The sequence below is a fragment of the Lutjanus erythropterus genome, chromosome 1, assembly GCF_056507025.1.
Source record: "Lutjanus erythropterus isolate fLutEry1 chromosome 1, fLutEry1.hap2, whole genome shotgun sequence".
Taxonomy (NCBI): domain Eukaryota; kingdom Metazoa; phylum Chordata; class Actinopteri; order Lutjaniformes; family Lutjanidae; genus Lutjanus; species Lutjanus erythropterus.
In genome coordinates, this window is record NC_139317.1 from 866,908 (window position 1) to 892,145 (window position 25,238).

Genomic DNA, 25,238 nt, shown 5'->3' on the forward strand with positions numbered 1-25,238 from the left:
AGATTTGGACCCAACAGAGAAGCAGTACCACCGGTAGTCGGGGGGGGGGGGCAGCGTAGTCAACAGTTCAAGAGAGAGATGATCACAGGACATGAAGAAGTTTTGAGCATCCAAAAGTGTTGGAAATAACATTCGTCATCAGTTAGTCAGTGAAGAGAATTCTCCGCCCACATGTGATGATGTGTTTAATGACCTCACAGACCGCCACTGTCTCCAACACTGCCTCCACTTTTGTCTCTTTCTCAACAGGTTCATTATTAAACCTCCTCCAGCATCACCATGTTTGTTGTTGTGACAGACTTCTGACTCTTCTTCTTCTTTGGGGGTGACGTTTGACTCTGAGCAGCGCCCTCTGGTGGATGTATGGACTAACTCGATGGTTCTGGTCTCTGCAGGTCTGTCTCACATCATTGAGACCAGGAAAGTCCTGGACCTGAGGATTGACCTGAAGCCATCCTACCTTCTTATACCAAAGTCTGGTTTCTATAGCAACACGTCAGACCTCATCATCGTGGACTTCGGCAGCCTGCAGGTGAGTTCACCTGTCGACAATCAGATTATCAGTAAATATTCATCAATAACCATTTTTCTACACACATTATTGTTTTATTGTCCTTGAATGTGCGTGTGTGTGTTTGTGTGTGTGTGTGTGTGTGTGTGTGTGTGTGTGTGTGTGTGTGTGTGTGTGTGTGTGTGTGTAGTTGAATAGTGTGGATCAGGGCGGTCTCAGTTCGTCTTCGTTGTCCTTCTCGTCTCTGGAGGAGATCATGGATCGAGCCTACGAGAGATACAACGTGGAGCTACGACGAGTCCAGGTGCTCTACAGCAAGTCAGGTACGCAACTAACACACACACACACACACACACACACACACACACACACACACACACACACACACACACACACACACACACCTACACAACCAGATATGTCATTGCTTCAGCTGTAATTTATTTCCAGGTGAGGCCTGGAAGGCAGCTCGGCTTCAGTCTTCATCAGTTCAACACATCCTGCAGCCGATGGACTTTACTGTCCAACTCGCCAAGTGTATGGTGGACAATGACGCCCGGATGCCCAGGTATGACCTTTACCTGTGGACAGGTGTCCAGTTTTTCTGTTGACTCACCTGTTGACTCACCTGTTTGTTCTTCAGGTTCAAGGTGTCGGGGGAACTCCCGCTGCTGCACGTTAAGATCTCTGACCAGAAGATCCACAATGTTCTGGACCTGGTGGACAGCATCCCGCTGCCAAACATGGGCTCCGCCCCCTCCACCCCGACAGAGAAGGTACACCTGGTACAGTCCGGTCTCACTGTAGCCACACCCACTGACACAAACACACCTGAGGAGCTAAAACTGTCTCTGAGAGTCAATCAGAGACAGTGTGGGACAGTCCAGGGAGGGACAAGTGAGGGCTGATGGGAAATTTATGGGAGTGACAAAGTGAAGCAGACTGATGGTGGAAGTGTTTAGGGAATCATCAGGTGTGTTTAGTGATTGGTTAAAGTTGGGAAGTGACGGTGAATGTTCATTGGCTGGTGGCCGGACTGTAGCTCAGAACTGATGTCACCATATTTGGGCGTGTGTCCTGCTGCAGGTGCTGTCATTGGCGGAGACGAGACCAGCGGCACTCAGCCTGCATCCCGCACTCCTCGACACCCTGGAAACAGGTCAGTGCTGCTGCTCTCTGATTGGCTGTTAAATATCTTTGAATCATAGGTTAACAGTCAGTTTTCGTGTGATCTGTGTTGGACAGAGAAAACACTGGAAGGAGATCACATTGCTTCTAAAACATTTTTAAAATTACCTGTGTACATGTGAATTATTCTGATCATGTTATAACGATTATTAGTATTAATTGTAATATGATAACAAGTATCTTTGTGTGTCAGACTCAGATGAAGACACCAGCGAGAAGTCGACTGATGAAGATCATCAGCGCTCAGCTCTGGATGAACTCACCGACCTTCACTTCAAGTTTGAAGTCAAAGAGGTTTTGTTTGTTTCTCTGGTTCAGGTCAGGTGGTCATGTGACTCAGAGGGGGCGGAGCTTCATGTGACACAGTGTCTGTGCGGTGTGTTCAGGTGCTGTTGGAGCTGACCCGGCAGGTGGACCAGGAGAAGACCGTCCTGTCCCTCAGCGTCTGTCAGCTGGGGGCTGAAGGGAAGAGGCGGAGCTTCGACATGAGTGTCACCTCATACCTGCGCCGAGTCACACTCGACTACTGCGACCTGCCAGGTAACATCTGGACCCAACGTTAACATGTGTTTTATTATTTTAGATTAGATTAGATTCAACAATGGAAACAATTCCAAGATTAGAGACGGTAAAATAAGATAAAGATGAAGAAACAGGTAGAGAACATTTGTACATAAAAAGCTCTGATCATCACGTAGAACCATCAACAGAAGAGAACTGAGTGGAACACCTGTCCTGTCAGGTACTGGACCTGTTATAATGTGTTATAACACGTTATAATGTTTTATAATGTGTTATTGTTGTTGATGTCTTGTCATCAGACGGCAGGAATCGTCCTCTCCACCTGATCAGCTCCTCGGAGCAGCAGGGCTCCGACCTGTTGAAGGTGGAGTTCATCAAGGTGAGCACAAACGCACTCACCTGTTCAGGTGTGTTCAGAGACGCTGCAGGTGGAGCTCAGGTGGATCAGTGTGATGTCATGTCCATGTATCACTATCAATCTATCAATCCATGCAGTTTGGTCACATAGTATTGATTTTTAATTAAACATTTGAATTGATCGCTGTGGCACACATGGTGTTTATCCTGATGTGACTGTGTTTGTGTGTCTGTGGTCCTGCAGGCCGACCCCAGCGGTCCCAGCTTCCAGACTCTGTTCAACAACACCGAGCAGACGCTGAAGGTGGGTGGAGCAGGTTTCCATAGCAACAAATGTTCATGAGGAGGGTCAGGCTGAATACTTTACTACCATTACAAATGGACACAAAATTAAATATTTTGTCATGAAAGTATAAAATATGAAATAAACTCAGTACATTCAGGTGAATGATTGAACATTTGTGTTACTTCCTGTTGGTGACACTTAGTGTGTCGGTGTCAGCTGACCTGTCAGGTGTTCTCAGGTGTGTCACAGACAGATGTTTACCTGTTCCAGGTGGAGTTCTCCTCTCTGGATTTCCTCCTTCACACTAAAGCTCTGCTGTCAACAATCAACTACCTGAACAGCGCCATGCCGCCACAACTCACCGCTGCCCGTGACCAGGATGACAAAAAACGGGTGAAGACGGGACAGGGCCGGACAGGTGAGTCCAGACTGTCTCTGTCAGGTGTGTCAGTGTGTCTCGTCCAACATGTCTCTGACTCGTCTAGTTTCTGCTCTGTCTGCAGTGTCTAAAGGAGCCAAAGATGGCGGCGTGTTCAGCTTCAAGCTGTTCGCCATGTTGGGCTGTTTCCACATGGAGGTGTGTGACGACCGCCACAGCATCGCTGACATCAGAGTCACAGGTACAAACACCTGGTTCTGTGAGACTGAAGCAGTGAGCTGAGCTTTAAAACCATTAACGTGTCATGTGACTGTCGCCGCCCTGCAGGAATCGATGCATCAGTGCTGGTGCAGGCGAAGGAGACGGAGGTGTTCGCTCGACTCCGAGACATTGTGGTCACAGATGTCAACCCCAAAACTGTCCACACAAAGGTCTGAGACGCTGCAATAATTATCATTAATACTCATCACTGTTTATTATCCTTATGATTATTGTTAGTATTATTATTATTATTATTATTACTGTGGTGGTTTGAGGATGATGCTGATCTTCCTCCTCCTCCCTCCTGCAGGCGGTGTCCATCGTGGGTGAGGAGGTGTTCAGCTTCAAACTGTCATTGTTTCCGGGGGCGACGGAGGGTGAGGGATACAGCGACATGTCAAAGGTGGACGGGAAGGTCACGATGCGTCTGGGCTGCATCAAGATCGTCTACCTGCACAAGTTCCTCATGTCTCTGCTGGTCAGACATTTTATATATATACACATATATACATGTACACACATCATATACACATGTACACCTACACATGAAGAATATTTTGATTTTTATTCTTCAATTATACTGGAAAATATCTTTTTAAAGATGACACTCTCGGCCATTAAATCTTGTACTGAGCAAAAAAAATGTTTTATTAAATGTAGACAACAACTTGACAAAATGTTCCATGTTTTCATTTCACAGCGTCGTCGTAGTGAGCAGCCATTTTATTTTTAAAGTGTCTCAGAGTCTCTTAATTTTAATCAAAATACACATTTTAAAACCATAATTCTTATTAGTCTTTGATTTAGAAGAACTACAGAGTCACATGGGTGATTAACATGCATTTATATCCATACAGACACACAGGCACACTTTCATTTATATGTTCAAACATACATATTTAAACTTATATAAACACACATTAAACATTAGTGGGCTGTGTGTGTGTGTGTTTGTTTGTTTGTTTGTGTTTTCAGTTGTATCTTTTCTGTTGAATTGTGTGTTTGTGTCTTTCTCTGTCTGATCATTGCTGCACAAACATCAGCTCTTATTATAACACAGAGCTGTATCACTGTATCACATGTTCACTACTTGATTATCCGAAAGAGAAATATCTCTAGAAAAAAACAAAAACAAAAAAAAACGCTTACACAAATTCATCTTTAACTTTGTTTATTGTGTGTTTTGTCTCTTTCATCGTTCAATAAATTAAACTCACAATACTGTAACTGACATCAGATCATTCAGGATTCACAGTTACTGGATTATTTACACAATATTATCACATGTATTATTAACATATCAATATTTCAGTTTTTACACATCGTGGTTAAATCATGACACCTTTATTTTAATATAAAGTATATATTATGCAAACAACGGCTTCGTGGTTTAATCACATCTCTTTACTAGAAATCCCACAATGCACTGCTTCACATCTGATAGATATGTAACTGACCACAGCTGATTCATGTCAGACTGTTTCATTATGAAGAAACATCTGAGTTGTGACATCACTGATGACATCAGATCCATCATGTGATCACACACAGTAGTTTAGTTTCATGTGTTTAACAAAGTGTCGCCATCAGCTGAATCTCTTCACTGAGATGATTTATGATCATATTTATTTGCGGTGTAACGGTTCAGATTGTATCATTGTATCACATCTAGTTTTTGGGACATTAGTTTTACGTTTTCCTCAATGCCCCACCCTCAGCACTATCTGACTGGTTAGAAGTCACAAGTTACTGCCAATCAACACTGAAGCCTGTGACGGTCAGACAGACATGGAGCTGCTCTGGTGAGCTAAGCAGACCTTTGTGTAGGTGTTAAGACAGCAGATATCGCTGAAGCAACAATAAACTAGTGCTGCATGATGTGGTAAAAAAGTCAGTTTATTCTTTCACAGCCTACGTTCAACCTTATTTCCATATTTTATATCAAACCATGCCAAACCATTTGGTTTTATGAGCTGTCATCTGTAAGACCTGATAAGAACATCCAGGGCTGGTTGTACCTTCGGGGCGTACATGCCGGGCGAGAGGGGCTGCAGCCCCGACTAGTGGCGGGCAGCTGCTTAACACTTTGGAGGCAACAGTTAAATGGCATTGTGCATGAATAAAATCTTGATAAACAGTTTGACCTAGTATTTCTGGTGGACACGTTTAATTGTATAGTCGACTAAAAGTGCATATCCCTCATTATAACAGCAGTCAGATGGACGATCACACATTAAAGGTTCCACCCTGCTTTCAGTCATCGTCAGCTCATTATAATAATTATTATTATTTAATCTAAATGCTGAACTGTCTTTGGCTGTTAAAGTGAAATATTACACAGATTACACAGGACACAGAAACAGGACAGATAATAAGAGTCTGGTCAGTTAAAGGGAAGTGATTAAAATGAGCTTCAGATGTATGTTTGTTCTCTGTAGACATGTTGTGTTTGTGTGTTATACGTGAGAACTGAACATGTGTATGTGTTGCATGTTGTTGTTCTCTGCAGTCTCTCATGTTTCTCGTCTTGTTGGTGTCTTTTGTTCTTTCAGGCTTCTTTTAGCTTTCAGTATTCGTCTGCTGATGAGGTACAGCTTCCAGCATCAAACCTCCCGCTTCAGCTTCACTCAGCTGCACCTTCAGTCCACCTTAAATCTCATTAATTAATATGACACTGTGAGCAGGTCAACCCTCGACTCCACGTCTGCTTTTAGTCGTGGACTCGTTGGTTAATCAGCCAGAAAGACAACAAACGAACAAAGAAAAATATGGAACATCAGAGCAGCTCTGAGTTTAAAACGGATGAAATCCTGCTGTTCATGTTATCAGACGTCACCTCCTCCATCAGTGCTATGCACCTCACTCTGCTGCCATCATCATTAACCCCCTCACTGCTCTACCCCGTCAGTCACATGACCTCTGCCTGTGTGACCTCACTTCCCCTCTTGAACTTAAGAACTTCATTTTTCTTTCAAAAACTTAAAATTTGATTATATGAACCTTTGAACCTTGAAGGTAGGGCTGCAAAATATGTTTTTTAAAAAATATAAATTGAGATTATTTTGACTGAAATTGTGATATGCATTATGATCAGTGGAAATTTGCATTTTAGCCTCATAATTTACATATTTCCTGAAAAGAAACATCAAAATCATGTTGATGTCATATTTGTTGGGATCCGCTGTTTTCTCACACATTTTTCATTTAAAAAAAAATTGAGATTTGTTTTAGATGTTGCTCAATGTTCCACCCACAGCACTATTTGATTGGTTAGAAGTCACGAGTAATAGCCAGTCAACACTGAGGCCTGTGTCAGACCGACAGACAGACAGACAGACAGACAGACAGACGCAGAGCTGCTCTGGTCAGCTGAGCAGACCTGTGTGTAGATGTTAAGACAGCTGATATCACTGAAGTTACAGTAAACTAGGGCTGCATGACGTGGTAAAAAAATGTCATATTGAAATTTTTTGACTGAAATTGTGATTGATTGTAGGAATGATCATTTTTTCATGACAATTGTCATTTTTACTGAACCAAAAAAGTTATTCAATCTGGTTCTGGATCTGCGATTCGGATATTGCACTTGGCCATATTGCAGTTTTGATAATATTGCGATTAACTGTGCAGCCCTACTGATAATAATTATTGATTCATAAATCTGTTTTTGCATTTACAGACCAAAAAGTTTTATCTTCAGAAAATCTTCATACTGGTTTTTTTAATATGCAAATGCATAAATGCATAGAAACAACGATTCTGATGTTTGAGATGTTTGAGGTTCATATTCTTCATCTGAAGGTTTATGAAACGGAAATGACCGTATGCTCCGTCCAGGCAGTGAACGCCTCACATCGGCTCCTTCATGGCGTTTCTCTTCATCATGTGACCCGGTGTTGATTACTGTCTCACTCCTGATTTGTTTTCTCCTACAGATGTTCATCGATAACTTCCAGACGGCTAAAGAAGCTCTAAGTGCTGCCACCGCTCAGGCGGCCGAGAAGGCGGCGTCAAGTGTCCGGGGCTTCGCCCAGAAGAGTTTCCGTCTGTCCATGGACATCAAACTTAAGGCTCCGCTCATCATCATCCCCCAGTCCTCCACCTCCCACAATGCCGTGGTTGTTGATCTGGGTCTGATCACTGTGGGAAACAGCTTCTCTCTGCTACAGGCAGAAGGTTTCTCTCTGCCGGCGGTTGTCGAGAAGATGGACGTGAAGCTGACGCAGCTGAAACTCTCCAGGTATCAACACAGAACTCTGATCAATACTGACTATCAGGACAGAACCATGGTGCTGCGACCAGCAACTGATCAGAGGTTGGTTTACGGTGATTAAACGCTGATTAAATGTGTTTTTAGAACCACGCTGAAGCGAGACTCCTCTCAGCCAGACATCGAGATCCTTCAGCCAATCAACTTAGAGCTGCTGGTCACCAGGAACCTGGCTGCTTCCTGGTTCACCAAAATCCCTGGAGTCCAGGTCCAGGGAGTCCTCCGCTCCCTCAATGTATGTGTTTGTTGTTCTTTTAACTGTCATTGCATTATGGTGAGGTGTGAACAGGTTTTCAGACTGAAACATGAAAGTGTCTTGTGTGTTTATCAGATGAGTCTGGGTGAGGAAGACCTTGGTGTGCTGATGAAGATCCTGGTGGAGAACATCGGGGAGGGCAGTAAAGAGCACAGCATGGACGTCAAAAGACAGGTTGCTCAAGGTAACTGTCCTCTCAGTGCATGTTGACACCTTGTGTCACCTTTGAATCCAGCATGAAAGAAGATGTGAAGAGAACTCTGTCTTTTCTAAATGACTGTTTTACATCCACAGAGAAGGCGGAGCTTGCTGAGCAGCAGGTGGAGGTAGTGTCATTACAGACGGGATCTGACGATGTGTTGGCCACCACCAATGGAGTTCTGACTGAAAACACGATTAATGTTCTCCTCAACTTTGAAGTAAAAGAGGTATGAAACCTTCACATGCTCTGATCGGAAATCATTCGTCCTGATCGTCTTGTTCATCTGATTCTGTTTCCTGTTTCCTCCTCAAGGTGCTGCTGACCCTGAAGAAGCCCAGAGAGCAGAAAGAGTCACCGTTCCTGGTCTTTCATGTCGCTCAGCTGGGCATCGACACCAAAGTCAGGAAGTATGACATGTGTGCCACAACGTACATCAAGAAGATCACCATGAAGTGCCTTGAGTTCCACGGTCAGAGCCTTTACAGTTCTCTATACCATATACATATTACTATATATATACTGTATATATATACTATAGCGTTTTTATGGTGTACTGTAATGTTTTTCTGTGGTGTCCCAGCTAGTTCCTGCTTGGACAGGAAACAGCAGCTGATCCAGTACATACAGTACCTCATGTACTCACATGTGGTCAAACATAAACTCTGACAAAGTGATTGTTTTTCTTCAATCTTGTTTCAGACTCGAGTGGCGAGCCACTGTGTCTCATCAGCTCGTCAGTAGAGTCTGGAGCCGAACTGCTCAAAGTGCAGTATTTCAAGGTGAGGACATCGGTTATTCACTGTTCACCTGAGTACCTGTTGAGATCCACAGGTGTGCTGTCAGAAGTCAGAGCAGAAGATCTATGAGCAGAGAATAAAAGTGACATTGAACACGTTTCTGTTTGTTTCACTCTTCAGGCCGACCGCTCGGGTCCAAACTTCTCCACAGTCTACAAGAACACCGAACAGATGATCAACGTGAGTCCATCCACGAACACGGACTGATCATCACTCCACGTGTTTGACTCATCTCTAAAGTTTTCTGATCTGCCCACTGTGTAATATACAGTCTAGTAGTAACAGATTATTAATGCACTCATCTAATGTCTCTCTCTGTCTACAGGTGACCTTCACCTCTCTCGACCTGATGCTCCACACTGAGGCTCTGCTGTCAGCCATCAACTTCCTGTCAGTGGCTCTGTCATCTGGCAGTGTCTCATCTCCAGAGAGGGACATTAAACCAAAGACAGAGGACAAGATGGTGTCCGCCAAGTCCAGTCAGTACAACACACCAACATCAACAAACACATCACATTTAATCCCAGTATAACCCCAACCCTAAACCAGTATGTAGTGACCACAAATTGCTACAGTGTGGGTCTGAACTGAAACTCAACATGTATGCCATCTTTAATGTGTCTTGTTGTGGTGTTTCCTGTCAGCTGCCCTGGTGTCACCTGCAGACAGTGAGGTCATTGACCTGAAGGTGATGATGACGCTGGGAGCCTTCAATGTCCTGGTGTGCGACCAGAGCTGCAACATGGCCGACATCAAGATCCAAGGTACTGAGTCTCAGCTGAGTTCTGTCTGCTGTGATTGGTTGACATGAAGCCTGATTCATCCAATCTGCTCTGTCCTTCAGGTATTAATGGTTCTCTGCTGATGCAAGGACCACAGACTCACATATCAGCCCGCCTGAGAGACTTCATTGTCCTCAACGTCGATCCCAAAAGTGTCCACAAGAAGGTCAGTCAGTCTGACCTGTCTGTCTGTCTGTCTGTCTGTCTGTCTGTCTATCTGTCTATCTATCGGTCTGTCTATCTATCGACCTATCTAGATTTGATATGAACCAGTGTTCATTGGCTGAGCTCACACCACAGGACTGTAGAAAGACTCGTCCCAGTAAAACCCAACGTGATTGGATGAATGTTTTGGTTTGATTTGGCTGGTTGGGATCATATAAGACAGATTTGACTTATTCAGGCATCTTCAATAGTTATATAAAACAAACTAACCTGGACAACCTCACATCGCCCTGAACCGGTCTTGATTTCTTTGGGTATTGTGGACTAACCCTGCAGTGCCCCAACATAACCTGTGCTGCCACAGATGACACTAGATTCCTATGAAGTACCCTGAAGGTTCTACTGAGAACTACTCTGACGTGGACTATTTCAGATTATTTCACACAAACCGAGACTGCCTGTGACCAGCATCAAGTCCTTCAAACACGTCTGAACTCCCCAGGGGACTGCCGTAGACTACCAAGGAAGACCTGAGAGTTCCATAGACTCCCTGAGACTTCCTTGGACTACATACAATGTCCTGGACTCCAAAATGACATGAAACAACCACAGGCCACCCTAGACTCTCTCAGACTACCGTTTGCATGCTCAGACCACCCTGTGTCACTCTAGTGTACCATAGAAGCTTCTAGAACCACACAAACGACACTGGACAAACCATATTGAAGGTTCTTCCTGGTCTTCTTGGGCGATGTCCCGTGAAGACCCAGGACTGTCCCAGGACAGTGTGGACCACATCAGAATGGCTCCATTATCTTCTGTTCAGGTTAAATAAAGGTCTTTCTGTCCTTCAGGCGATCTCCATTGTGGGTGACGAAGTGTTCAGCTTCACCATGAGTCTGACGCCAAATGCCACGGAGGGGGCCGGCTACGCTGACACCTCCAAGACTGACGGCCGAGTGAAGCTGAACGTGGGCTGCATCCAGGTGGTCTACCTGCACAAGTTCATCATGTCTCTGCTGGTGAGTCTCTCAAACACTGACACTCTGTGTGTAGTTTGTTCAGTTTGTGTTTGAAGTTTAGTTTTTGTTATAATAAAAGTGTTCTAAAAGTCAAAGATCCCAATGAAAAACAGACAGAACTCATATTTCATATTTGTCAACATCAGTTTTGATTCATTCTGAATATAATTTTAGTTGTTGGTGAATAAGTCTATTTTAATGCAGATTTCAGAGTCAGTAACAGTTTTGATTGTTTGTGTTTGCTTCAGAACTTCACCAACAACTTCCAGACAGCTAAAGAAGCTCTGAGCGCCGCCACTGCTCAGGCGGCCGAAAAAGCAGCGTCCAGCGTTCGAGACTTTGCTCAGAAGAGCTTCCGTCTGTCCATGGACATCAAACTGAAGGCTCCACTCATCATCATCCCCCAGTCCTCCACCTCCCACAATGCACTGGTGATGGACCTGGGTCTGATCACGATGGGAAACAGCTTCTCTCTTTTGCCTGTCGATGGCTGTCCGCTGCCCGCTGTCATAGACAACATGGACATCCAGCTGACGCAGCTCAAACTGTCCAGGTCAGTCAGCGTTTCCAAAGTCAAAAAAAGGCTCCTGAAACCAAAGACTCTGCAGCAGTTAGTCCAGACTGGAGACATCAACACCAAGAATCAGTTTGGAAACTAAAACAGTTTCTTACATGATACCTTTGACAAACTGTGTCAGTGTGTAAATAAACCAGGTCTAAGTTTTGTTTAATCTCGGTTTGTCTCCTGTTGTTCAGGACGTGTCTGGACGGGGCGTCCGGTGGAGCCAGCACCGAGCTGCTGGAACCCGTGAACCTGAACCTGAACATCAAGAGGAACCTGGCTGCCTCCTGGTACAAGAAGATGGTCGCTGTGGAGATCAATGGAGACCTGAAACCAATGAAGGTAGGAGGTGGAGGAGGAGCAGGAAGTGTTGATTGGCTGTAGAACTTTCAGCCCAGCTTGTCCTGATCAGACTGGTTCCAGTACTGCTGGTGGTTTATATTTAAAATCACCGATCACAGATCAGATGCTGCTCTATACTGACTGATTATTAAAGTTGATCAGAATCAGGTTTTCATATACAAAGAATTTGTTTTGGTGTTCTGCTGCAGAACAATAAAGACAGATTAGAAATTAAAACAGTTAAAGCAACATATTTCAGAAAGTAGATATATTTCATATATCTAAACGTTTAAAGAATAAAGTTTTTGGTAGGATATGATATCTAAACAATGTGTGGCAGGCAAGCCTCCTCAGAATAAAATGAAATAAAATCTGAACCTTCAGAGTGACTTTCTGAGGTTCACGCAACATATTAAACTTTAAACTGGTCACCTGACAAGCTGATGATCCACCTCAGGTAAACTGAGTGTTTGTGTCTCTAACTTGTGTCCTGTTGTTCTTCATCCAGTCCACATGTTCACCACCGCAGGTACAGTAACAGTTCTCTGTGAAGACACGTCTTCTTCTGTAGTGTCTAGAGTGTTGCAGCATTAGTTTCCTCTGTGTAGTGAAGACTGACAGTTTGTCTGTAGACATCCCGTCAGGATCCAGTCGTGATTATTAGTGATCACATTTGTTCAACAAGTGTTTTTCCTGCTGATATTTAAGAACTAAATAGTTCTTGAAAATGAAATGCAGCCTCTGCTGTCTACAGGAGATGTTTCAGGCAGCAGGAAGTCCATAAAGACCTGCTGAGAAGGTCAGTACTGATCTGGGCTCCGTCTGTGTTTGTGTTTGTGCAGGTGGAGCTGAGTCAGGAGGACCTGAAGGTGCTGCTGAGGATCTTGATGGAGAATCTGGGCGAGGCAGTCAGTCTGGAGTCCAGCGGCCCAAAACAGGAGGCCAGTGTTCAGATCCGAGCAGCTGGAGCCCCCCTCACAGGTCTGAACAGAACCACACTCATGGTCACATGACAGGAAGGAGGTGACCCTGGATGGTGTCTTATAGCGCCCGTCTGCTACAAAACACCTCACAAGATCAAACTAATGGTGTAGAAATAAATTCAAGGTGCACATCAAATGAAACAGAACAAACTCAGCTAAAACCTCACAAAATACATTTTGTCAACACCAGAGCAAATGAATGACCACATATCAAAAACTCTTCAGTGTTTTCTGTTCCACTCATTCACCACATTTTCACTGTTAGCAGTCTCCTACTTTCCTACTACTCCTACTACTCACATAAACCTGACTTCATCCAGCTGTAGCCATAAATCAAGTCTTATCTTTGCTGCTCTGTGATCAAGAGCTGCTTATCAAGGCGAATCACACACTCCTGATCAATAGTCCATTGTTTATGGGTCATTTGAGTCGGTTTCCACCCCTCTGTAGTCATTTCCATTTGCATCTCTGTGTCCATCTAGTGGCTGAATTGAGGTACTACATTAATTCAAGCCAAGTGCAGAGAACAGCGTGGACCTTTTTTCAGCCTTTTAGGCCTTTGAATTCTCCATCAGCTGCTTGTACAGTATGCAGATCTTTCAGTCATTCAGTCATTCCTGATTTATTTTGGTTTTGTTTTGTAGGCATTTTTTTTTTTTCATGTTTGGGTCATGAAGTGAGCCGCCTGTTAAGCACTAACAGTGAAACAGATGTGTGTTGCATTCAGGTGTTGTTTTGTTATGTGTGTTTTCTGTGTTGAGTTCAGGTGAGGTGAATGTGGTGTGTGTCTTCAGCTGATGTGTGTTTTCTGTGTGTTCTCCGTGCATTCAGCTGATGTTGTGAAGCCGACTGTGAGCAGTGATGAAGAGGAGGATGAAGTTCTGGAGACACTGAATTTTAACTTCAACATTGAGGCTCTGGGTCTGGTTCTGTACAGCAACGACCCCAAACAGGTCAGTGGGTTTTATTCAGGTTCTCTGAGAGTTCTGGAATGTTCTGTTGGTGTTAAAGAACCATTGAAAGCTGATAGAAGACAAACTGTCACATTTATGACTTTTAGTGTAATAGTTTATTCTTAAAGGGATAGTTCACCCAAAGTGCTGAATGACAGCACAGTCCTCGGGTCTGTTGGTGGTTCCTGTGCTGTTGAGGCTGTGAAACTTTGAACCTCTGTGGGTGTCAGATCTGTTATTTATGTATATTCTTTATTTCATTAATACCTTTCTACCATATTTCATTAGTCTTTTATTTGCTTTTTGTCTTTTATTTTGAAAGACTTTGTGACATCTGATTCATACAGAACATATAAAGTATAAAAACCAATACAAAACCAATAATGAACCAATAAACACTGATGCAGACTGAGTTTGTTTTTCTGAGTGGACGTGAAACGGGTCTGAACTTAGATTCATAAAGCTCTTAAAAAGTCTTAAATTTGACATCTTGAAACCTGCACAAACCTCTTGCGTCTGATCCTGGTCCCTATCCTGATTGTTGATCCTGATCTCCGGTCTCTGGTCTCTGTCTTTATTGTTGATCCTGGTTTCTGGTCTCTGGCCCGTGTGTTCTCCTGCAGGATTCAGACCAGCAGCACCAGCAGGACGTCAGACTGGGAGAGTTCACCCTTCACCTCCTGAAGACTTCAGGCAGGATCCTGACCAACGGCAGCCTGGTGGTCTCCACCATCCTGACCGACTGCACACTTGACGACCTGAGGACCGGCATGGACAGGGTGACGTCACGGTAACTGTCACATAGTCACATGACGTCAGTCACATGACCACCTCTGTCTCTCAGTGTGTGTGGGACAGAAACATTGAAACTAACAGATGTGATTCATTTTTCTACTGAACTACATCTTCAGTTGAATGTTTGTTTGGACTCTGCTGCCACCTGCTGGTTGTTCAGTTTCAGCACCATGTGACCGTGTGCTGATTAGAACGGAAAATCTAAATAGACAATTCAATAATTAAACAATTCCAAATTTCCTTCTGCAGACAGAAAATGATACAAGAACAGCTCATTTTAAACCTCAGTGTCTTGTAAAAAAAAAAAATGCCATAAATGTCTTTAATACAACATTCAGTACATTCTTATGTGAGGAAAATGTACATTAATCAACATTCAAAATACTATAAGCATTACAAAGACACTATGTTGTGGTAAAAAAAAACATAAGAGTTGAAACAACATTAATTGATAAAATCCAACTACAGGTGGATAAAAAAAAGTAAGTTATTCTTGTGTGAAGTTGTATCAGTGTTGATTATGGTCTCCTGTGGTGATTTAGCTGTTGTGTCTGTTTGTCTTCGTGGCTGCAGAATGGTCGGTCGGAGAGACAAGGACAGCTCAGAGGCGATGATCGACGTGACATATCGACAGAGCGCAGCAGAGCGGGAGGTGGTGGCGGTTCTGCAGAAACTCTACCTGTGCGCCAGCGTGGAGTTTCTGATGGCCGTCACTGATTTCTTCTTGCAGGCTCTGCCTCAGAGTTCAGCTGCACCTGCTGCCACACAGAGTGACAGACTGCCACTGAGACAGACTGCCGAGCCCCGAGCTGACAGCAAAACAGGTAAGACCCCGAGACCCAGAGACTGACACAGGGGGACGTGGTCTGACTAAATCTGACTAAACAAAGCAAAATGATTTCTTCAACAGATAAAAGATTTGAAATAAACTGTTAATAATTAATATTTAATACTGTTCTAAAGCTCCTGATTCATTTATTTATTTATTAGAGATATAAAGTTATGTGTCGTCGGCGTAGAAACGGATATTAAGACTAAACTGAGAGAGATTGATGAACACAACAGAAACAGTCTGACGTATTTAATATGAACTAAACAAGCATCATCATCATCATCATTATCATCATCATCATCATCATCGACTGTATCGAGAAGAACAGAACAGATGTTGTTCTGATTAATTATTGCTCAGAGCAATAAAGAACATTCAGACAGAGTGAAGGCAGAAATGAAAACTGTCATATGACCTGTCTGTCTCCTCACTGCAGCCTCCATGGTTCGGACTCGTCTCCGGGCGGTGGTGGTGGACCCGGAGGTGGTGTTCGTGGCGAGCCTGATGAAGGCCGACGCCCCCGCCCTCATGGCCTCGTTTCAGTGTGACTTCACGCTACAGGTTGAGGACGACGGGACGCAGAACATGAGAGCCAACTTGAGGGAGCTCAAAGTCCTTGCCTGCCCCTTCATCAGAGACAAAGACGCCAAGGCTGTCACCACCGTAAGATCACATGACCACCTGTGAGGTCACAGCAAAGACCAATGTGGCATCTACATATAATTTGTCTCTCCTCTCACTCCTCTATCTCACATTGGCCAATAGGTGTTGAGACCCTGCTCAGTCGCCTTGGAAACCAAAACCCAACCCAACCAACCACTGAGCGGCTCTGTGACAGTGGAGGAGGTCATTGTCAAGGTAAACACAGATTTATACACACAAAATAAGAGAACTAGTAAAAAAGGAAATTAAGCAAAAAATATCATAAATAATAAAACACACTTAAATACCACTTTGGTTCAAAAGTTGTCAGTGAACTCATGACCACTGTGTCTTTGTCCTGCAGATATCTCCATTCATCCTCAACACCGTGATGACCATAACAGCCGCCATGACGGCAAAGCAGCGTGATGAGAAGCAGCAGGAGTCCAGATCGGACATCAGTGACCTGTGGTCCGTCATGAACGTCTACGGCTGTAACTTCTGGTTCCTGGGCGTTGACCAGGCCACCGAGGTCACCGAGAGTTTCAGAGAGCAGGACGGACGCAACGAGGGCGAGAGCTTTGCTGCAGAGGTCAAGGTATGGTGTCTCCGCTTTTATTCTGAAAGGTTAGAATGAAGGGGATAGACCTGTTTCCTGTTGACCAAGGACTGCTCCCCCCCACAGGTAGTCCAGGTGACTCTGGAGTCCGGTTTGGGACATCGGACCATCCCCCTGCTACTGGCTGAGTCCTCCTTCAATGGGTCCGCCAAAAACTGGTCATCTCTGCTGCAGCTGAGAGCCGACATGACGCTGGAGGTGAGACCCGTTCACACCTGTACCTGTTCCTCACACCTGGACCCATTCCTCACACCTACACCAGTCTCTCACACCTGGTTCAGATCCTTCACACCTGGACCTGTCCCTCACACCTGCACCTGTCCTTCACACCTGAACCAGCCCTACATGCCTGCACCTGTCCCTCACACCTGCACCTGTCCTTCACACCTGAACTTGTCCTTCACACCTGCACCTGTCCTTCACACCTGAACGTGTCCTTCACACCTGAACTTGTCCTTCACACCTGAACCAGCCCTACATGCCTGCACCTGTCCCTCACACCTGCACCTGTCCTTCACACCTGGACCTGTCCCTCACACCTGCACCTGTCCTTCACACCTGAACTTGTCCTTCACACCTGCACCTGTCCTTCACACCTGTACCTGTCCTTCACACCTGAACTTGTCCTTCACACCTGAACTTGCCCTTCACACCTGAACTTGTCCTTCACACCTGAGCTTGTCCATCACAGCTGAACCTTGTTTAGTTGTTCATTGTGATGTTTCTGTGGTGACTGCGACAAACAGAGTTGTCCACCATACAGATGTTCTATCATGTCTCATGTTGACACCTGTTGTGTGTCTGCAGGTGAACTACTTTAATGAGATCCACGCGGTGTGGGAGCCTCTGATTGAACGCGTCGACAGCGGCAGACGCAGGTGGAACCTGGAGCTCGAGGTGAATGTTTGCTGATTCTACCTCTGCAGGTGTTTTATTTCTTTGTCTTCCTCACTGTCCTCCATGAAAAGTGGTCAATTTGTTTGTTTCTGAGACACTCAGAACACCATCTGATAAATCCACCAGCCTGCGTGGAAACACCACAGGACGACTCAGAGTGTAAACTGTCCTCTGTTCACCTGATGAAACTCCGTCCAGGTTTCTCAGCAAACACTGAGTCGTTCAGGCAGATCGACATCAGATGATTCTCATTAGTTTGGTTACAATCACTTTATTATCTTTGTTCATTCAGATGAAGAACAACCCTGTCCAGGACAAGAGTCCTGTCCACGGAGACGACTTTGTCATTCTTCCTGAACCTCGCACGGCCATTAACATCTGCTCCAAAGACACCATGAACATCACCGTCTCCCAGTGCAGCCTCAACGTCATTCAAAACCTCGCCAAGGTACAGCACCTCGTAATGTCATAACATCTTCTAATTTATAACCTCACCAAGGTACAACACAAAATAAGATAAAATATGTAATGATAAGACAAGATACAACATGACACGATAAGATAATAAACAACAAGAACAGAAACAATGAGATGAGAAATGATGATAAAATCCGATGCTGTAAGATAAGACAAAAAAACACAATAACATAAAACACAATAAGATAAGAAACAATAATAAGGAATGATAAAATACAAAAAGATATATAAGATAAGAACAGTATGATAAGAAAAGAAACAATAAGAAATGATAATCTTTGATAATTCACAGCATAATGAGATAAAAATGATAAGATCAGACACAGAGGGGCGTCTCTTTAGCTCAGCTGGTAGGATGTGTGCACCATGTGTTGAGGCCGTCAGTCCTCTGCAGCCGCTGCTGGTTCAGTTCCTGCCTGTGGCACTGTGGCTGCATGTCATCCCCTCTCTCTCTCTCTCTCTCTCTCTCTCTCTCTCCCTCCCCCTTTCTTGTCACTCTTCACCTGTCCTATCTAAATAATAAAAATAATCTAAAAAAAAACTTTATTGACAGCAGTCACAACAGAATCACAAGTGATGGTTATGAGATGTGTTAAGTGTTTAAGTTATTGATTTTTACGTTGATTCAGTCACAGATGACCATGAATCTGTCCGTGCTGTGTTTTGATCAGGCGTTCTCAGAGGGCACAGCCTCCACCTCTGACTATTCTCTGAAGGAGAAGGCTCCCTTCACCATCAGGAACTCTCTGGGGATTCCTATCATCGTGCAGCACAGCACCAACCTCAGACCGGTGGCCTCGATGGCTGCGCAGGGGAAACTCCATGAGCTGGCGGCAGAGCAGAGCATGGACCTGGAGCACTCCATGTTCGAACCGTCATCACGAGGAAAACTGTCGGCTCTGCAGAGACAAGAGAGCTGCTTGTTCAACCTCACCATCGGTCAGAACACAGAACACTCATGTTTAATTTAAAAACGAGACAGAAACACAAACATCATATTTTTATGGGTTTTTTCTTGACTTTTATTCTTCAGTTATGGGAAATATGTTTTAAAAGATCAAACTCATGGCTGTTAAACCTTCGAAAGGGCCAAAATATTTTATTAAACAGCATTTTTTTGCAGCTGCGGACTTGAAAAATTGTAACTCCTTCATACAAAAAGTCATCATATTATACTATAAAACATGTATTTAATGCCTTTTGCTGCATTAAATACAATATATTTAATTATCTGTATAATCAAAAACTTTTCTATATTTTTATGTAAGAAATAAATACCATTATGATGTTGCCCACTCACAGTTTCTGTTGATAATGTAATTTGTCTTTGTGATAAACAACATATAATATCATTAACACAATAAGTCATTTTATAAATCCTAATGAAAAATATTTAATGAATGTAAAAAAAAAATTCAGTGTGACAGAGCTGAAGTCACATACAGGGGCGTGTCCAGACTTTTTTGACTAGGGGGCCCGGGACTTAAATTCATGTATTTAATTCTTTAAATAAAATTTCAAACGCAATATTCAGAGTTACCTCGCCTCCATCAGATGGAAAATCTGATGTTCTACAGAGAAAGACGGGGGAAAGGGGGTGGAGAGAGGGGGAGTGACACGCAGCAAACGAACCAGCGACCGCTGCAGAGGACCAACAGGCTCAGGACATGAGACAAACGCTCTACCAACTGAGCTATGGGAGCATCCCGCAGCGAAGTTTTTTTCATCTCACAGCATAGTTGTAGTAAGCGGCCATTTTGTTTTTTGAAGTTGCTCAGAGTCTCAAAAGATGAGATATAAGAGTTTCATGTTGACTGGGCTAACGTACTTTTTAGCCAGCTGGCAAACAATAAATGTTTTTATACTTTTGGCTAGTGAGTAAACAACATATCTCTATTTTTTTTTTCACAGTTTAGTCCTGAAATAAAATAAAATAAAACAACTGTCATTGATGAAATTGACCCTGCTGTTCATCCTGTACATCAAACTGCTGATTTTTAAAGATGGCTGCTGTGTCTCTGCAGTTCCCTCTGGGTACAGTGATATCTCCAACATTGCCATTGACAAACCGGGTCGCCGCCTTTACAACATCCGCGGTCCGATGCTGCAGGAGGCGGTTTCTGTGCTGCTGCAGATCGACGCCGCTGAGGGCAACAAAGTTATCACAGTCCGCTCGCCGCTGCAGGTCTGTGTCACAAACCCTTGCCACACAGACGTCTGAACGTGTGAACGCAGCTTCACTTTAACTTCCTGTCTGTGTCTTTAGATAAAAAACCACTTCTCTGTGCCGTTCGCCATCATGAAGTACTGTCCTGCGTCACGGAGCCTGCAGAGCGTCGGAGAGGCCCAACCAGAGACAGAGTTTCACGTCGCCTTGGAAACATACAGGTGAGTCCAAGACACAAGGGACAGTCTTTGTATTTCTCTGGTTCCAGGTGCACAGGAGATGTTGACAGTTTTGTTTTATGCCCCGCCCCCCCAGATGTCAGCTGTTTGTGCGTCCGGCAGGATGTCTGGAGGGGCAGTATGGTCCATCCTCCACCTGCGTGTCGTGGAAGGAACAGGTGCACCGCAGCTCAGAGGTGCGTTCGGTTCTTCAGTGTCCAGCGACCGACAGCAGCCTGCTGCCGCTGATGGTCAGCACGCTGGCCGTCCCTGACGACCTGAGACACATTGCCAACCATGGCGAGGAGGACTGGGACCCCGCCTACGTCATCCATCTCCACCCTGTGGCCACGCTACGCAATCTGCTGCCCTACACCGTCCGCTACATGATGGAGGTACAACAGCTCCTACAGATTCCTGTTGATTTTTGTTTGACCAGGTCATGTGACTTTGGGTGGGGTGCACCAACAAGGACTCATTTTTAAACCTGATTAAATCCTGGTTTAGCTTATGTTGCACCAAACTCTAAAACTGTCTTAAAATGAAGAAATATTCAATTTAAACCTTAGTTAAGTTTTTACTCAAAAGATTAAATTTAATTCTACAGTTTAAATGTGATTCCGTATTAGGGTCTTTTTAGCTAGCTAGCTAACAACATAGCATGTTTTTAGTTAACTAGGAGTAATGTATGTTGTTTTGTTAAGAATTACAAAGAAAGCAGCTGAAAGTTTTTATACTTAGTCGGTCCTGACAGCACTCAGGACTCACTTTATGTATTTATATACATTTGGGTAAACAAACTCCATTTTGAATGGAACTATTTAATTTCAGTTTTAAACTTGGATTTACTAAACGAAGATTAGTTTTTTATTGTGCAGCGGAGCTCTGCCTAATTCATTTTAAACTCTAAAACTAAACTCTCTGAACTCTGAATTCTGAATCTCAGAATTGGACCAGTCGTTCTACAAACAACAATCTAAACATGAATTGAAAGCCAAACCTGATGAAATCTGATCGTATATGTAACCCTGATCTGTCCTCTCAGAGTTCGGCCGACTCGTTCGAGCTCCCTGAAGGCAGCACATCGGACCTGCTGAACGCTCGAGTCGCAGGTGAGATCATGTCTCTGGTGCTGATGAAGTATCAGGGACGTAACTGGCACGGACACGTTCGCATTGAGCAGGACGTACCCGAGTTCTTTGCTGTGACTCTCACCTGCGACTCGGACACCAACATGACGGTGGATGTGAGCGTCCACGTGACAAGGACGGTGAGCCGCCTGCTGCTGTCCCTCTTCAGTCCATACTGGATCATCAACAAGACGTCTCGAGTGCTGCAGTACCGAGCCGAGGATGTGAGCGTCAAACACCCAGCCGACTTCAGAGACATCATCCTGTTCTCCTTCAGGAAGAAGAACCTGTTCAGCAAGAGCAAGGTGAGAGACGCACCTGCACCTGCATCTGCATCTGCACCTGCACCTGCACCTGTAGCTGCACCTGCACCTGCACCTGCACCTGCATCTGCATCTGCATCTGCACCTGCACCTGCACCTACATCTGCACCTGCACCTGCACCTGTAGCTGCACCTGCACCTGCACCTGCACCTGCATCTGCATCTGCACCTGCACCTGTAGCTGCACCTGCACCTGCATCTGCATCTGCACCTGCACCTGCACCTGCACCTGTAGCTGCACCTGCACCTGCACCTGCATCTGCATCTGCACCTGCATCTGCACTTGTAGCTGCACCTGCACCTGCACCTGCATCTGCATCTGCATCTGCACCTGCAGCTGCAGCTGCACCTGCACCTGCATCTGCATCTGCATCTGCATCTGCACCTGCACCTGTAGCTGCACCTGCACCTGCATCTGCACCTGCACCTGCATCTGCATCTGCACCTGCAGCTGCACCTGTAGCTGCAGATGCAGCTGAACGTGCACAGGCACCTGTATTTGCATCTGGTTTGGAATAACTTATTTATTTGCCTGTTTCATGTTGACTGCAGTTTAAATTAATGCAGATTGTTCGCCAGATGAGTTAGTTATTTTGTTTTTCTCTCCAAATCTTTTGGCTTTCCTCTCAGATGTGTGCGTTTTCTTTAACAAAATTTTTTATGTTGGTCCTTCAAACTTGTTTCAGTTTATATTTGAAGCTACAGTGAAGAAATGCTAGAGACAAAAACCTTGTTTTCTTTTTTTTTTTTTAATAAGAAGTAATACACATAACTATGGAAGCCCAAATCTGCCACTGAAACAAAAAATTTCCCCACGGTAAAACATAATTATGAGATAAAATGGTCAAAATTATGAGATAAAAAGTTTAAATTTTGATTTTTTTATCTGATTTCAACTTTTTATCTCATAATTTTGACTTTTTTTTAATCTCATAATTAGGATTTACTATGAGGATATTTTTTCCTTTCAGTGGCAGATATGGGCTTTCATAAATAATACAACAATAACCATAAATTTACAATAAACAAAAGACAAAATCACACACCTATATAAATACATAAATGTATATAAATCTTTAGTATTACATAAGAAATCATTTCTACCAAAGTTCAGATTAAACATTTTATCCTATTGCAGGTTATTAAATAAAAAAGAAAAGGAAGAAGTCATCAGTGATATCACAGAACAGTCTCAACTCAGTATCCCACATTTATACATTTTGCACATTTTGAGGTTTTTAGCTGAATTTTGTGTTTTTGCTCAGATTTGTTTTGGGTCCAGTCAGACTGAGAGTTTGTGTTAGTTCAGGATTAGAACAGTGTTTTTGTGTTTAGACAAACCAAACTTTTTTGGTGTTTTATCTGTCCTGAGAACATCTGCAGACACGTTGTGATGTCGGAGATGATTGGTCCCAGTGCAGTCAGGTGACCATCAGTTTTGCTATCAGCGCTGGTTCAGACTGATGTTCTGACTCGTCTTGTCCTCGTGTGTTTCAGCTCCAGCTGTGCGTCTCCACCAGCTCCTGGTCTGACGGCTTCTCTTTGGACACGGTGGGAAGTTACGGCTGCGTTCGCTGTCCCGCCAACAACATGGACTTCCTGGTAACACAAATCTCACTCAGTGTCTCTGTTGAGTTCTTAAACCTGAACTCTGAGGACATTTTACATCCCTGCATTTGTAAAACTATTTTAAAAGTAGTTCTTGTCCTCTCACCTGGCATCTGTGTGTCCAGGTGGGCGTCAGTATCCAGATGAGCAGCTTTAACCTGACCAGGATCGTCACCATGAGTCCGTTCTACATGCTGGTCAACAAGTCGTCATATGAGCTGGAGGTGGGAGAGGTCACCAACCAGGCGTCCACCAGGTGGCACTACATCGCCTCCACAGAGGTGAATATTTGTTTGTCCATTAGACAGTGACCCGTCCAGTCAGAGAGCCTCAGAGGGCGTTGCCGTCTGGCTGAAGTTCGAGGGTTCATTACTCTCTGGAGAACTTTTTGAGTTTTGATCCAATGAACTCTGAGATTTTGGGTCAGTTAAACAGTTGTGGTACAAAAGAGGCACCTGCATACTGAAACAGCCACTGAAGCTCATGGGTAATGTAGTGTTGATGTGTGTTGTTGACACGTCTGACCAGCAGGTGGAGCTCCTCCTCTCTGGTAAATGATGGAGCGACTCAGTCAGCTTCATGTTTCTGCTCAGTGTGGAACAAACAGGCCGAACCGCCAGTCTGCATCTGTCCCATCGAGTGTCGTTCTGTTGTTAATGTGTCGTTCTAATGTTGTTAATGTGTTGTATTTGTGTTGCAGTGTCTCCCTCTGTGGCCCGAGAACACGTCAGGGAAGTTGTGCGTCCGTGTGGTTGGGTCTGAATCCACCTCCAAGTTCTTCTTCTTTAACCGTCAGGACAACGGCACCCTGCTGAGTTTGGACATGGTCAGTGTCTCTGCTCAACCAATCACAGCAGCCCCTTTTACACTTCAGTACGTTAAACGTGTGTGCGTGTGTTTTCAGTGTGGTGGGATCATCGTGGACGTCAACATGTCCACCCTGTCCACCATCATCAGCTTCAGTGATTATTATGAAGGAGCAGCTCCAGCTCTGCTGCTCAACCACACACCCTGGGTCACCATCAGCTACCGACAGAGGTCAACACACACACACACACACACACACACACACACACACACACACACACACACACATACACACACACACACACACACACACACACACACACACACACACACACACACACATACACACACACACACACACACACACACACACACCTCTTCTCTTCTGCTGTTTTGATGGCAGGTTGCTGTTTAAGTTTAAATCTTATGGATGTATTCATCATGAATAATGTCCTTTTTCAAATAATAAATTAGAGTGCAGGTTTTTTGTTTGTATAAAATCGTTTTTTCTTTTGTAGTTCATTTTAAGCCTAATGACCCCCTCTGACCCCCCCCTCTCTGACTCAGTGGCTCGGAGGTGGTTCACGAGCTGAAACCTGGCGAGGCTCGACGGTTTGCGTGGGATGATCCAGCGGGAACCCGAACGCTCAGCTGGAGCTGCATGGAACATTCTGGAGAGCTGGACCTGCTGAAGGTCTGACACTGCGGGGTTAATTTAGTCCTTTACTAAAGACACAAAGAAATGTGGAATCACAAACCAACAGTAACTACAGCAAAAACTGCAACCAAAACTACCAACAGAACTGCAACAGAAACTACAACCAAAAGTGCAACAAAAAAATCCAACAAAAACTGCAAACAAAACTACAAACAACACAATAACTA

The 25,238-nt window shown here is 44.3% G+C and overlaps 1 protein-coding gene across 1 annotated transcript in view; it reads left to right on the forward strand.

Moving 5' to 3' along the window:
* Nucleotides 1–25,238, forward strand: part of vps13c (vacuolar protein sorting 13 homolog C) — a 58,822-nt gene that overhangs the window by 19,093 nt on the left and 14,491 nt on the right. Inside the window, exons 23-67 of the mRNA XM_084732332.1 lie at nucleotides 396–532; nucleotides 702–834; nucleotides 962–1,079; nucleotides 1,155–1,287; nucleotides 1,598–1,670; nucleotides 1,893–1,993; nucleotides 2,086–2,239; nucleotides 2,521–2,600; nucleotides 2,823–2,882; nucleotides 3,135–3,282; nucleotides 3,368–3,484; nucleotides 3,571–3,674; nucleotides 3,815–3,982; nucleotides 7,440–7,744; nucleotides 7,862–8,009; nucleotides 8,106–8,214; nucleotides 8,325–8,458; nucleotides 8,545–8,701; nucleotides 8,932–9,011; nucleotides 9,150–9,209; nucleotides 9,355–9,508; nucleotides 9,674–9,793; nucleotides 9,874–9,977; nucleotides 10,831–10,998; nucleotides 11,247–11,551; nucleotides 11,755–11,902; nucleotides 12,745–12,883; nucleotides 13,717–13,838; nucleotides 14,462–14,628; nucleotides 15,207–15,457; nucleotides 15,902–16,128; nucleotides 16,231–16,323; nucleotides 16,472–16,705; nucleotides 16,793–16,924; nucleotides 17,534–17,623; nucleotides 17,916–18,071; nucleotides 18,772–19,039; nucleotides 20,125–20,285; nucleotides 20,367–20,488; nucleotides 20,583–20,880; nucleotides 21,531–21,920; nucleotides 23,436–23,540; nucleotides 23,672–23,827; nucleotides 24,247–24,584; nucleotides 24,921–25,047. Of these exons, the coding sequence (XP_084588458.1) occupies nucleotides 396–532; nucleotides 702–834; nucleotides 962–1,079; nucleotides 1,155–1,287; nucleotides 1,598–1,670; nucleotides 1,893–1,993; nucleotides 2,086–2,239; nucleotides 2,521–2,600; nucleotides 2,823–2,882; nucleotides 3,135–3,282; nucleotides 3,368–3,484; nucleotides 3,571–3,674; nucleotides 3,815–3,982; nucleotides 7,440–7,744; nucleotides 7,862–8,009; nucleotides 8,106–8,214; nucleotides 8,325–8,458; nucleotides 8,545–8,701; nucleotides 8,932–9,011; nucleotides 9,150–9,209; nucleotides 9,355–9,508; nucleotides 9,674–9,793; nucleotides 9,874–9,977; nucleotides 10,831–10,998; nucleotides 11,247–11,551; nucleotides 11,755–11,902; nucleotides 12,745–12,883; nucleotides 13,717–13,838; nucleotides 14,462–14,628; nucleotides 15,207–15,457; nucleotides 15,902–16,128; nucleotides 16,231–16,323; nucleotides 16,472–16,705; nucleotides 16,793–16,924; nucleotides 17,534–17,623; nucleotides 17,916–18,071; nucleotides 18,772–19,039; nucleotides 20,125–20,285; nucleotides 20,367–20,488; nucleotides 20,583–20,880; nucleotides 21,531–21,920; nucleotides 23,436–23,540; nucleotides 23,672–23,827; nucleotides 24,247–24,584; nucleotides 24,921–25,047 (7,094 nt within the window). The remainder of the gene's footprint in view (nucleotides 1–395; nucleotides 533–701; nucleotides 835–961; nucleotides 1,080–1,154; nucleotides 1,288–1,597; nucleotides 1,671–1,892; nucleotides 1,994–2,085; nucleotides 2,240–2,520; nucleotides 2,601–2,822; nucleotides 2,883–3,134; nucleotides 3,283–3,367; nucleotides 3,485–3,570; nucleotides 3,675–3,814; nucleotides 3,983–7,439; nucleotides 7,745–7,861; nucleotides 8,010–8,105; nucleotides 8,215–8,324; nucleotides 8,459–8,544; nucleotides 8,702–8,931; nucleotides 9,012–9,149; nucleotides 9,210–9,354; nucleotides 9,509–9,673; nucleotides 9,794–9,873; nucleotides 9,978–10,830; nucleotides 10,999–11,246; nucleotides 11,552–11,754; nucleotides 11,903–12,744; nucleotides 12,884–13,716; nucleotides 13,839–14,461; nucleotides 14,629–15,206; nucleotides 15,458–15,901; nucleotides 16,129–16,230; nucleotides 16,324–16,471; nucleotides 16,706–16,792; nucleotides 16,925–17,533; nucleotides 17,624–17,915; nucleotides 18,072–18,771; nucleotides 19,040–20,124; nucleotides 20,286–20,366; nucleotides 20,489–20,582; nucleotides 20,881–21,530; nucleotides 21,921–23,435; nucleotides 23,541–23,671; nucleotides 23,828–24,246; nucleotides 24,585–24,920; nucleotides 25,048–25,238) is intronic.